A 13,445-nucleotide genomic window follows, 5' to 3' on the forward strand; every position below is an offset into this window, starting at 1 on the left:
GGTTAAACCTCTCCCTTCGGCTCAGGTCATGATCTCAGGGTCCCGGGATCGAGCCCCACATCGGGCTCCCTGCTCAGCGGAGAGCCTGCTTCTCCCTCCCCCACTGTTGTCTTCCCCCTGCTTGTGCTCCCTCTCTCAAATAAATAAATAAAATTTAAAGAAAATAAGAAAAAAAAATGTGTTTCCAAAATAGCAAGAGACACAATATCACACATACAACAAACTAATTAAAATTGCCCATAACTCAGCAATTGCCCTAAACTCTGTTTAGGATGACACAAAGGCTCTGGAGATGGATGGTGGCTGCACAGTGTGACTGCACATAAAAGGGGTGAAAGTGGTAAATTTCATGTTCTGTATGTGTTACCACAGTGAAAAACACTGCCCATAAAACAACCTACTGTCTACCTGTTCAATAAATTGATACTTCTAACTTACCTATCATGTAACACGTTCCTCATTTCGCCACATGATTTTTAGAAGAACTTAAAACTTCATCAAAAGCAACACACACAACGTATGCTGTGTTTCAGGCAATGAACTCAGGAGCCGCGCGGGCTATCGAGGAGGTAAGCCGGCCGTGCGCGGGAGGGCCCCCCTCCACCTCGGCCGCCCAGCCTCAGCCTCACCGTGCGCGGAGGCCGCCCGATCTTCTCCACAGCGACCCGTCCCAACCCTCCTGCCGGGGGTTCCCGTTCCTCGGCGGCCCCTCCTGGCACCCCGCACGCCACGTGCTTATTTACTGCCCGTCACCTGCCACGAACACACAGCCTCCCGGGCTGCTCCCCACTGAAGCCTCCATGCATACAGCAGGGGCCCAATAAATATCTGATGAACACCCCATGTTGAGCACCTAGTATGTGCTGAGTACGCCACAAACTTTTCTTCATAAGAATCATAATGGGTTGCCCCCCACAAACCCTCCAGTGCCGTGCCTACTCCCATGCGACGTCAGAGAAAAGGCGAATGAGCAAAGAGACCCGAGGAAGGAGGACGAGAGAGGCCGGCCCCACGAGCACCGCGCGGCCTTCCTCACACACACGCCGCCCTCGGGTCCGCGCGACGCCCAACCTTACCGCGCAGAGGCGTGCGGGCCACGCGGGTTTCTCTTCCCGGCTCGTCTACGTTTATGCAAATCAAAACGACTTCCACACATTTCTAAAGTGAAAGGTCACTGAAATTACCCCACATGTGAATAGTTCTCTGTCACTTTCAGGCATTTTGTAAACATCTTCCTTACCAATGATCATCCCATAATTTTAGTCGATGTAATAATTTTAAATTAATTCCATTTTAAATTAAATTAAAATTCCATTCCAATTTTAAAACTTGGGTTTCAGTGGGCAAATTTCTGAGATCTTCTTGAAAAATCACACAAAAATCTAGATGACATCCATGGGGCGCCTGGGTGGCTCAGTCGTTAAGCGTCTGCCTTGGGCTCTGGTCATGGTCCCAGGGTCCTGGGATCGAGCCCCACATCGGGCTCCCTGCTCGGCGGGAAGCCTGCTTCTCCCTCTCCCACTCCCCCTGCGTGTGTTCCCTCTCTGTCTCTCTCTCTGTCAAATAAATAAATAAAATCTTAAAAAAATCTAGATGACATCCTAATGGCAGAACCTCACCATCCCTAATCCTCGGCTGAAAATAGGGTGGAGGAAATCCTCTTTTCTCTGAAGGAGACAGATTATGTAATGCCGCGTGAGGTGCCGGCAGGCCCGTCTAGGAGGAAGGAGGGCGGTCTGGGGACCTCGGAGTGGGTACACAGGAGGGATCGGCCCCCACGCCAACCTCAGACTCTCGTTTCCCAGAACACGAACTCGAGAGCCTCAGATCCCTTGCGCACAGAGAGGCTGGAGGAGTCCTCCGGGCACCCGGCTTCAAATGGTGTCGCAGACTTGCAGTTTCTCTTAACGCTGGGGCCGCTCAGCCTGTGCCGTCAGCAAAGCCACCCTCACTCCTGACAGAAGAGGAAGAGTGCTTTAGGGTCATTTCTGTTCTGGGAACCACCTAAGCAAATGCTGGATGAAGGAGAAGGAGGCTGGGAGTGGGAGGTACCTGCCACAGAAAGAGACAGCAGGGGGGCCGAGGAATCGGCCGCCTGGAGAGCCCGCAAGGCCGCAGGTGTGTGCGCCCCCGAGTGCGGACCAGGCACGTGTGGGTTGTGCTGGTGCAGGCGTGAGCACACGCCCCTCCTATGCGAGTTAGGAAGTCAGGTTCCATGTCCAACGCTCACTTTCCAAACCGCCAAAGGTACAGTGTCGTGCTGTCCAGAGGCCAAGAGAAGTCGCCGAAACGCCATTCCGTTTACTAGAGGCACCGGATCAGGACACGCCAGCCCAAGCGGAAACGTCCAATCCAGTTATGGGCGGAAAACCCTGACATCTGTCCGTCCACGAGCCAGACGCCGTGTATTTGGATTATGATACAAACCCAAAACAGTACCTCGTAGCCTTGTCCTAGCAGCTGCTGCCATGCTCCCGCCAGCCTCCTGCAGCGGCGGTGGAAAGAAACACAAATACCACACCCTCGGGTCTAATCAAGTGATGGACACCGGGGTCTCTTAGAGCTACTAACAGCCCAACTGCCGAAATCTGTTCCACAATTTTAAAGAAATAACCCATTCCCACTAAAAATTTATTTTTATCTTTCCACATTTTGTGGAACATTCATTTCTGTATTTTTTTAAAAGAGAGTTTTTCTTTTTTCCTTATTTTTTATTTATTTATTTCAGAGACAGAATGAGAGTGAGAGAGAGAGAGAGAGCACAAGAGGGGGGAGGGTCAGAGGGAGCAGCAGACTCCCCGCTGAGCAGGGAGCCCGATGCAGGACTCGATCCCGGGACTCGAGGATCATGACCTGAGCCGAAGGCAGCCGCTCAACCGACTGAGCCACCCAGGCGCCCACGTTTCTCCATTTCTGATAGAACAGTAAGCAAACTCCATGTGCCTTTTCAAGGTCCTCTCTCTGATATTCCCATCTGTTTGAGTATTTACAACCTGAACAGGGCCGGCTTTCACAGTGTACAGTCATGGACTGAACAGCGTCTCTCCCAAACTCATAAACTCAGGCCCTGACCGCCAGCAGGATGGTTATTTGGACACAGGGATCACTTGCCTTCTCTCCGCACCCACCCCCGCCCCCGTCCCCCGGCACATGAGCAACGGCCACATGAGACCACAGGCCAGGAAGAGGCTCTCACCAGAAGCCGAATGTGCCGGCTCTTTGATCTTGGGACTGTCCATGGTGTAAGCCGCCCGGCCTGGGGTGTTTGTTACTGAGGCCTGAGCTGACTGAGACATATTTATGCAGTACCCGTCTCCCGTGGTGTCTTAAATGCTATAGCACATACATCAACACCTAAGTTCACGGACTCTGTAACGAGCACCTGAGAGAAGAGTAAACAATACGTCAACTCTTCGTGAAAACGATTCCTCCTGTACCACCCTCTGAGCATCTACTGCCTTGATAATCAAGCCGTATGTTAGGATCACCCTTCCAGAAACTTGCTGGCTGCTAACCTCACCTAGTAAGATGCAGGAAAAAAGGCACAGAGAGAGGAAGAAGTCCACTGAAGAAAGGTAAATGGTGCACACTCGACACACAGCACGAGGGTCTTGCCGGAGGCTCTGCGGCCCGCACCTGAAGCCCACTCACTCCCTCCCTGCACACCCACACTGACGTGGGAGTGTAAGGAGCCCCCAGGTAAGCGCACCAGCGAAGAACAGCTTTGAACGGTCTTGGCTCCCTCTTACACGAAGAATCTGGAGCATGAGGGCAAAGGGAGGCATGCATGTCCCTGCATCTTGCCAGGCACACGGTGCTCATTATCGGCTTGATAATCACGAGCCATGCCAACAGCCTCCCACCAACCCCCATCCTCCAGGGACAGCTCAGGCAGGGTCCTGAAACATGACGGGTTCCAAAAGCAGGTGCCACTGGAAGGAAAAGGTGCCTCCAACCTGAGCGCGATGCAGGGGCTGCACGGGGCACGTCGGGGATGGGACCTACTGGCCCTGCTCCATCTCCCCGGGGTGGGACAGTGGTGGGGAGTGCAGCTCCAGGGCAAACGAGAACTGCTGACCACCTGGCTTTACACCAGACGCTACCCGGGCCCTTCCTCCCCTGGCTCCATAATTCTCCCTGCCCCCCCAGTGCCAGGCACACTGGGTACGCCTTCCTGCATTCTGGAACGTCCTATCTCTGAATCAAAGTACGCAGGGCTTTCCTATCAAATACCAAACATGACCAAAATATCATCCGGGTACTAATTCTTTATCAAGCTAATGATGAGCACAGCTCTGTTTACACACATCACCCACAAAATTTAGTGTCTGTGTGTTTCCTGAACACCGAAGTGCAGGGCGCAGGGTAACGACGTGAGGCGGGACCAGGGAGGGGTCGAAGCAGGTCTTGGGCACAAACCCATCTCCGGACAGCACGTCACGGCGCGCAGAACGTTCTTAGTCTCAAGCTCACCGTAGCTCATAGACTTGTGCCCCCACGTCCTCCTGCAAAGGGCACGGCTTGCCCCGCCGTCTTCCCAAATCGCATGTTGGGGGGGGGGAAGCAAGGTCCAAGCAGGTGCCCCTGGGGGTAAATTCACCAACAAAATAAAAGAGGTCCAGGTATTTCCATGAAGTGATCTCCCTGGTGAAGTGTGAGTGGAGAGCGACGCTCCTCACTGTTATTCCGGGAACCAGGCCAACGGCTCACGATCACCCTTCACAGGATGCAGACTCGGGGTACGGGATCCCTTCCTGCACAGAAGGGACAGAGCGCACCTCCAGACTTGTTGGGTCTGTTCCTTCCTCCTGTGCAAGGGCAGCAAGGCCGTCCCACCTGCTTCAGGGAGGAGCCGGCCGACCGTCCTGTCTGCCTCTCTCTGTCTGTCTCTGTCTCTCTGTCACTCTGTCTCTCTCCCTGTCTGTCCCTCTCTGTCTCTGTCCCTACCTCTCTGTCTCTGTCTCCCTCTCTTTCTGTCTCTCCCCTTCTGTGTCTGTCTCTGTTTCTCTGTCTCTCCCTGTCTCTGTCTCTCTGTCTCCCTCTGTCTCTCTCTTGGCAGCCCTGCTCACTACTCCCACCCGGGGACACGGGCAGAGGGTGGGGGACAAGCAGATGAGGGGCAGAGATGTCCCCTCTGTCAGGCTAACCTTCTTCCCATCCCTGGGAATGCTTAATTACTGGTCTTTGGCCAAAGAGTCTTTTTCACAAGTAACAAACCTCGTGAAATTCCTGTCTTGTCTTCCAAAGCAGGAAAAGGATCTTATTTTCACTACCTTTCTGAGCCGGGAAAGCTTTCCTACCCCCTTCTGACAAGCGTGTAGCTGTTATTTGCAGGAAAGGAGCTTCTTCCCATTGCCCTTACAGAACTATTGGAAAGGCGAACACTGACAAAGCTGCCCCCAGGGCCACACGCTGGGGTCTGGCCTCAGCCCAGGTGACAAAAGGGAGAAGTTTGAGGGAGGAAACCGAAAATCCCCGCTGACTCTGAGCCTCCCGCGCTGGGTCCCCTCCTGGACCGGCACAGCAGCATGGGTGCGGCTCACTGCCCTCACACAGGGGCGAGAGGCCTCCCTCCAGGGTCTGAACCAGGGTGTCCTGCGCTCCCGGGGACCAGGCAGGGGCTGTGAGTGAGGCAGGCACCCCCGGGGGGACAGCAGACGAAGTCAGGGAACCTGAGAAACAGCAGGACCGCGGGAGAGGCCAGGTGTCCCACCAAGCCAGGGGAGCCGGCACGCTGCTGGGGGGTGACAGTGGGCAGCCCCCGGCCAGGGCTCGCTCACACTGCAGCTGTGGTCGGGGGCAGCTATCCAGTGAGGGTGGGCCAGATCAAGCCATCACTGAAAAAGTGGAGAAATATGGACTTTGATGTGCATTCACACGTTTCTGAAGCCACCGAGTGGGGCAACTTTCTACCTGTGTCCTCGGACAAGCATTCTTAACCTTAACTGGGACAGGCACTCTTTTAAGAATCTAACAAAAATTGGGAAACCCAATTATTTTGCCCAGAAAACAGAAAGCGTTTATGCTGTTTGAAGGGAGTTGGGCCTCACCAGGGAGCAGTTAGTTAAGAGCTGGTCTCCATCCAGCTCCGGGAGCTGCACTGTGGCGGGTCCCTCCTCCCAGGCCGCACGGTCCGGACAACAGAGGCAAGAAGGGGATGCGCACCCAGGGACCCACTCACCCCAGGACCCGCCGTGATCCACAGGGGGCGCTGTACCGGGACCCAGGGAGACGCTTCACGCGCAAGCCACAAAGCCAGTTGGGCCGACCCACCAGGGGCGTGGGGACCATGGGCCGTGGCCCTTAGGACCCAACATTCCGCACTGTGGTGCGGACCGCGAGAGGGGGGTGGCCCAGATGCCTGCCCGCTCCCACGTGTTTATGATGCTGGGAAATGTATCAAGGAAAGAGAATCCAAAAGTTCGAAGTCACATTAGACATGTTTTAAGAGACTGTCATTAATCACTCAAGGTCCCTGGAAGCACCATGAAGCTTCCTCCAGAAGTGTCCGGTGGCGACCTCCACACAAACTTCTCAGCAGTCCTGACACAAGCAGGAATCACTCAGGCAGATGTCTCTGGAGGGACGACCCTGCGCCAGGAACTGGTCCAGGTGTGTGGCGGGGCAGCCGAGGGGCAGGGAGAGATGTGGGGTCCACGGACATGGACGAGGTGCCTGGGGGTCCTCCAGCACGAAGCCCGGGGTGGGGGGGGACCCGAGAAGGGCCAACGGCAGGCGGGAAGGCCACAGGGCAGCCACTCTGCCTGGGACACAGCCCAGTCCCCCAGCTCTGCCCTCACGTCTACTCCTGTGCTTGGCTTTCTGCCCGCCACACCCGCATCTGAAGGTAGTGCCCCAGGGACCGGGCTTAGGTGTGCTCGGCCGGGAGAGGAATTGGTACACGCACAGGGCGCTCACCAGTGTGTGCTGGGAGGCTCTGAAGGACACCAAGGGCCTCCAGGGTGATGGAAATGGCGATGAGCCCACGGGAGTATGAGGAGGCTACAGGAGGAAAGCAGGACACGTCAGCACAATCGCGAAGGAGACGGAGAAGTGGGGGCAGGGGAAGTCTGTGTTTAAGAACAGGCGATCTGAAGGGCTGGCCACTCCACGGGGGCTAAGGAGGGACACAGATGGTCCAGGAGGAAGAAGGAGATGCGGGGTCCCAAACCAGGAGACGAGAGCAGACCAGGCAGTGCTGGTGGGCTGCCTGGAAGAGGGGGAGTCCTCTCTGGTGACCACGTTCCCTCCACGAAGCACCAGGCAAGGTCTCGACACTCCACATGAAGCAGATGTCTGAAGGTCTGAGAAGTGCGGGGCTGCACACAGCCATGGGATGTCTATGATCCCAGAGGGACACGCGAGCTCTGTGCAGGGAGGCACATCACCTCATCCCACACAAGACACCAGGGAACTGGGGATGTTAGCTAGTGTGCCCACGGCTCACAGAGGCGGGGGCCAGCTGGAACTTCTGGCCTCCATGATCCACTGTTTTGTTTCTCTCGGATACCAGCACGCAAGCAAAAGCAACAACAATCTTCATTCAATCCTGCTGAGTTTCTAATGCTGTAAAAATTGCCTTCCATTGATCTTCGCTGCAAATAAATAGCATTTTTGCCAAATTTAACTTGGTTAGAAAAGCATTTACAAGTCTGGGACTTAGGGATCCAACCATCTTTTATCAACCCTGTTTATGTTAGAACATATGGTTGAGCAACAAGGAACAATTTGTATTTAGGTTTGTAAACGTTAGGACTTCCTGTGTAGTTAAGCGGTGAAGCATGTTTGTCGGCGGGGTCAACGCAGTTCTGACCAACAGTAAACAGAGACAGTGTTCTCACCCTAGAAATGTAACTGACTGTAGCAAAACCCATCATATAAACTCCTTCTCCGCACTGTGATTAAATTTACCCTGTGGCTCGGAATAAAAGCATCTCGGGATTGCTTGTTCCTAACGTGCAGAGGTTCTACGGGGTTTGTGGGAACAGTGCAGAGTTCACCGAAGGCTGGAACATAAAGGTTAAATTAGAGACCAGGCAGACTGCTTTCAACTGTGCGGCTGACCCCGGGCAGCTCCTGAGGACTGGCATGGGGCGGGCCGGCTCGCGTAAACACTTCACGAGGCCAGGCGCTGGGTCGCGCTCAGGCAAGGCTCACCGTCTTCAAGGACCGGCAGGCCTGGGTGGGAAAAGCCATCTCACGCGGGATGAGGAGAGGAACTCGAAGTCCTGCAGCATTTTAAGTTGTTCAACAGAGACTGGAACAACTGAGTCAAAGGAACGTCTGCCCTTTAGAACAGGCCGCCTCTCTGGTGAGCGTGGACAGTGGTCCACATGGACACGGAGGGACGGAAGCAGACAGAGATGGCTGGACTTTCTAGAAGGTTTACAGCACTCAAATACAGTCGTGCTTAAAGTTCTCCAGGGACCCAAAACATTTACCTTTCCCTTACAGAGAAAGCCCTACTGTAGCAGCTTGTTCCAGAAGCAGGATGCACCGTCAGCAAGGAAAGCCTGCACATTCTTCCCGTTTACTGTCTGAAAACGTAAGAAAGATACTAGAAAGCAAACAGGGTGAGAAACAAGTGGAGATGGACAGGCAGCCTGGCAGAGCTGGGGCCAGACGCCCAGGCCGAGCAACTGGAAACAAATCCCAGCCCCAGAACAAGACAAAGCTCAGACCCACAGAACTGCCAAGCCAAGTCTTCCAAACGTGAAGTCCGGAAGGGAAGGAAGCACAGGCATCCTGTGGCGCGGTTATCCTGGCCTGGGATGCTCACGCACGAGCGCATGTATGGCCAGATGTGGCCTGTGGCCTGTGTGCCTGGCCTGCTGCTCAGGAGCAGGGCGCCCAGGCCCCCCACCGGGGACTGAATCGCGCTAAGGGCCCGCGTGATAAATGTACGGAGCGTTCCCTGAGAGCCAGCACACTCCGAGCTCCACCCATATCCCTCACGCGAGCCTCACAGCCCCGTGAGAGGGCGCTCCGGCTAGTCTCCGATGGGAGCACGGAGGCGGGGCCTGCCCAAGGTTACACGGCCCACAGACCCCGCAGGGACCACGAGGCTGCACGGGCTTCTCCCAGAACTGAAACCCCCCGAGCCCAGGCTTCCCGCCTCACACCTGTAAGGAAAGAACTCAAACTCTCCATCCCCTTCGTTAAATGCAAAAATTTGTAAATAGGCCCAACTACCTCATGATACATGAACCACATCACGGTACACAAGCATCGTGCTGTCTACACACAGGTCACCTCCACACGGCTTCCGTCCATCCACACCACCAGTGACACGGCTGCCGTCTACACAGCGGGACCCCGACTATTTCTCCCATTCATTCGCCTGTTCTCTCTCTCTCTCTCTGGAGTTCGCCAGAATGAAATATCTGTAGTAATGCTTTCAAGGACTCCTTTACCTTCTGGCAACCCTCGCACCTCAGAAGGAGCTGAAAAGTTTTCTCTGTCCTAGAAATTCTGACCTGGGTGAACACAGGAAGAGAACAGGGTGTAAGCTTTTATTTGTTCTTATAAAATAAGGCACATAAGGAAACCACACGGACATAAGTACTCAATCCCAGGCTCTGCCTCTTCTTCGAGCAAAATGAAATACAATTTGGTCCTACATAATGACTGACCCTGACAGACCCTGACTGTCCCTGATCAAACCCAAATTAGTTCAACAGCATAAACAAGAGCCTCGTATCACAGAAATGGATGGTCTTGTATGTGAATATGCTGAAACAGCCAAATGATCAGACTGAAAAAAAAAAAAGACATGGAATGGAAATACAGAAATAATAGTATCCCATAACCTGGGTTCTAGGGACGTTACCAAACAATGCACACGCCTAGAAAGTTCATTAAGCAAGAGCTACCCCTTAGGTTTGAGAGAAAATGTCATTTCATAAGCCTAATAACATAGCAAAAGGGAATTTTAACATGTCAACTACAAGAAATTTATACAAATTGATAGGACATAAAACAGCTGAGGGCCTAGAGGAAAGTCCCCACTCCCAGGATGAAGGGTCAGGAACTTGCCGGGGGGCGGGGGGGGGGTCAGATCCAGTGGCAGGGCCTCCGGGTCAGAGGAGACCATCCACCGGCTCTCCTGGAGGCAGACCGATGGTCCCGCTCACACGCAACCCTCCCTTTTATCACAAAGTGTTAGAGTTGGAAGGGAATGAAAATTAACTGGAAAACTGTGAGCACACTTTAAATAACACTAGCTCCACGCTTTTTCCAGTTTCCCTTTGGGGAAACAGAGGCAGGAACATAACTGGCCAAGGGACAGCCGAGAAGAGAGTGTCCTTGCCTGACAAAGCACTTCTTACCTCTGGTCACTGTGACTGGGCTTTCTAGAACTTATCACAGTGGAGAAACAAAGGTGTCACCTGATATTTACCACTCAGTTCACACTATGGACTTTGGGGGAAATCACATGAGCTTTCATCTGCTAAGCCCTGCCCCACCCCTTCTCTCCACTGCAAGGTCAGGTGCCTGACCTGCTCAGGGAACAGGTACCTGGGTCAGGTGGGCACAGGTCCCCTGACTCGAGTCTTCTGCTGAGTGAATCAATTCAGGGTGAGTGATTGGAGCTCCCATCGATGAAGACACACACTGATCCTGGCTAGGGTCTCCTTCTCAAAAAAAGCTCATAAAGAGGAAAGTCCGCCCAAGACAATTCCTATACCGTAAAAAACCCATAATGATGCCTTCAACCCCCAGTGCGAGTGACTTCTCAAACCTGTGCCTGACCGCGGACGGACGTCAGCCGCCTAGAACAAGGCACCTTTTGTTGAGACAGTGGCAGGAAACACCACCCTCCGGACAGCGTTCTTTCTCTTCTGCACACACACCCCCTTTCACACCACAGCCACGCGCAGTGTCCCCTCGCTCTGATGTCAGAAAAACCCGCTTTCCCCTCGGAGCCTCTCCTGACCTCGCCACACCGTCAGCAGCGAGTGTGGACTCCAGAGGAAGCCCACAACACCCGGCCTCTGATCTGATTGGTTACTTTCAGGGAAAAAAGATGCCAAACTTCACTTCTGGATCCTCCAGTGGTGCTACAAATAAGAACCAAACCAAGTCTCTGCCTTTTCTGCAGAAGTGTGACACTCCCATCTCTAAATCCGGACCCGAACCTCCCTCCCCAGCCCCGGGCCGCGCGCGAAGCTAAGGACCGTGCCCGCCGGGCAGCCCCATCCCCACGGGACGCCAGGGAGCGCGCGGCTGCGGGGCGGAGCAGGTGGACGGACGCCCGGGCCCGGCCGTCGCAAGCCCGAGGTGCGGACTCTGCGAGCCTCCCCGGCGCCCTGCCCGCGCCCTAGCTGCGGGAGCCCGCCGGGACCCCGGCCCCCGGCCGCAGCACGGTGGGCGCTGCGCACCGCGGCGTCCGGTCCCCAGGGCCCGCTCCACCCCCCCACCCCCCCGCCGCGGGCGGTACTCACGTATCTGTGCACGAGCGTCCGCACCAGGCTGCAGTCCATGGCTCCTCCGGCCGCGCCCGCCCGCGCTCAGCGCCCCCGCGCCCGGCTCGGCGCGCCCATGGGCCCGGGCCCGAGTGCGGCCCGCGCGCCCCCCGACCCGGTCACGGCCTGGGCGCGCCGGGCGGTGCGGGGGGCGGCCGAGGCCCCTCCGCGCTCATGCCCGGCCCGGCCCGCGGCGGCCGGCGCGGGGGTGGCCGCTCGGCTGGGGTGGCTGCTCGGGGCCCCGACTGCTGGCGGGGGCCGCCGGCTGGGAGCGTGGAGGCGCGGACGATCTGCTCTGCTCCTCCGCTCGCCTCTCCTCTGCTCTCCTCTGCGCTCGGCTCCTCCTTTCCTCTGCTCGGCTCCGCTCTACTCCCCGGCTCCTCCCCTCCCGCCCCTGCCCTTCGCCCGCCGCCCCTCTCAGCCCTGCCTCCGGCCGCCCGGTCCCGGCGCGCACGTCACGAGCGCGAGTGAGCATGCGCCCCGCGGCCCGCGGCCCCCGCCCAGCCACACCCGCCCTCGCACACCAGGCGCGCGCGCCCGGCCCGCCCTCCGCGTCCCTGTCCCCATCCCGCCCCGGGAGCGGGGAGGACCGGAGGACCCTGGGGCTGAGGCCGAAGGCCGGCGGGCGGGGAGAACTCCCTGTTGCTTCCGCCTCCCGGGGCCTGGCCTGGGGCCGGGGCGCGGGGACGGTGCGCCCTGCGGAAGGAAGCCTCGGCCTGCGTCCCGGCCCCCGGCTCCGACGCTCGCCTGAAACTTCTGTCTCCCTCCGGAAGGCCAGATGGCGGGCGCTTGGTCGCTAGGGGCGCGGAGGGTGCCCGCGTGGCGCGGGATCGGGTTGGGCGGGAGACCCGCTAACCGGGTCAGGGTGGCGCGCTGGTGCCGAGCCAGTCCCCACGCGTGTTTGCTCCTGCTCTGCAGGTCGTGCTTCAGGTGGCTGCCCAGTTTCACTCAGCTTTGGTGCGCAGAGGTGAAGGTCAGCCTAGGGTCTGCCCCCTGAGATCCTTCCTCTCTGAAACCCGCGCCCTCCCTCGCCCTTGCCTCCAGGCCTTCGGTCTCCTGAGTTGTAATCTGACGGGGGCGAGGGGTTGGAACCGTTCCCGAACCTGTTGCACTAGCTGGCAGCCCGCGGTGCCGCCCTCTCCCGGGCTGGCCCGTGCGGCTACCTCCTAACCCCGGCCCAGGAGTCAGGCCACCCGGAGGCCAAGTCTGGGAGGGAAGTCGCGCCGTGCGCCCGGCCTCCAGGTCCCCCCCCCGCCCCCCCCCGGGCACCCCGCTTGGTGCTGCCCACTCTGAACCAGACAGAACTGCTCCTGAGAGCACCGACACCATGACTTCCCTCCCCGGGGCTGTTTCTGTTTTCCCAGCGGAGAAACAGACTCTCCTCAGCTCCACACTCAGCTTTGTTTTAACTGAGGTGCTTTGCTCCAACTTCTCGTCCGGCTGCCTCCGGCCATCTTGTGGCACCTGAGTGCCAGAGGTGGGAGGGGCAGTGCCCCCGCCCGGGAGGGAGGTGATGGGGTGAACGTCCTCCTGGCTGGTGGTGGAAGAGAAGCCATATTGCCGGCTTTCCGGACCAGGAGCGGGGCCTAGAAATGAGTCGCTTAAGGGCAGGAGTGAATACGATCTGCCTGGGTTCTGAACGACCTTCCTTCAGTAAAACACTCCAGTTCTTGGTCAGCTCACACATTGCTTCTCCTCATTCCATCCAAATCTCTCTGCCCTTCTCCGTGTTGCTCTGACCAGGAGCCCGGTGGTGGTCCTCAGTGGGCCTTCCCCAACAGGGCTGCCTGCTGCAGGCTGAAGACGGTGGAGGGTCTGGGCAGGCCCTTCCCCTCCGGCCTGGCCTCCCCGGGGCCTGCCGTAGCTGTGGCCCTCTGTGAGGACAGTGCCTGGAGACCTTCCTTTTCCACTGTGCCAGCTTGGGTCAGGCTCCAAGAACTCGTCTTCTCCCCCCGGCCTCCATGGCCTCCCGCTCCCGCC

At 57.1% G+C, this 13,445-nt stretch overlaps 1 protein-coding gene across 9 annotated transcripts in view; it reads right to left on the reverse strand.

Moving 5' to 3' along the window:
• The window catches only part of ATP11A (ATPase phospholipid transporting 11A), a 116,751-nt gene extending 104,916 nt beyond the window's left edge, over window positions 1-11,835 (reverse strand). For all 9 annotated transcript variants that reach the window (XR_003519066.2, XR_003519067.2, XM_027589029.2 and 6 more), the window contains exon 1: window positions 11,445-11,835. Coding sequence is in view for 7 of the 9 variants with exons in the window: in XM_027589029.2 (XP_027444830.2) it covers window positions 11,445-11,483 (39 nt within the window). In the remaining 2 variants the exon portion in view is untranslated. The remainder of the gene's footprint in view (window positions 1-11,444) is intronic.
• Window positions 11,836-13,445: the final 1,610 nt, after the last annotated feature.

This window comes from Zalophus californianus, chromosome 3, assembly GCF_009762305.2.
Source record: "Zalophus californianus isolate mZalCal1 chromosome 3, mZalCal1.pri.v2, whole genome shotgun sequence".
In the NCBI taxonomy this organism is placed as follows: domain Eukaryota; kingdom Metazoa; phylum Chordata; class Mammalia; order Carnivora; family Otariidae; genus Zalophus; species Zalophus californianus.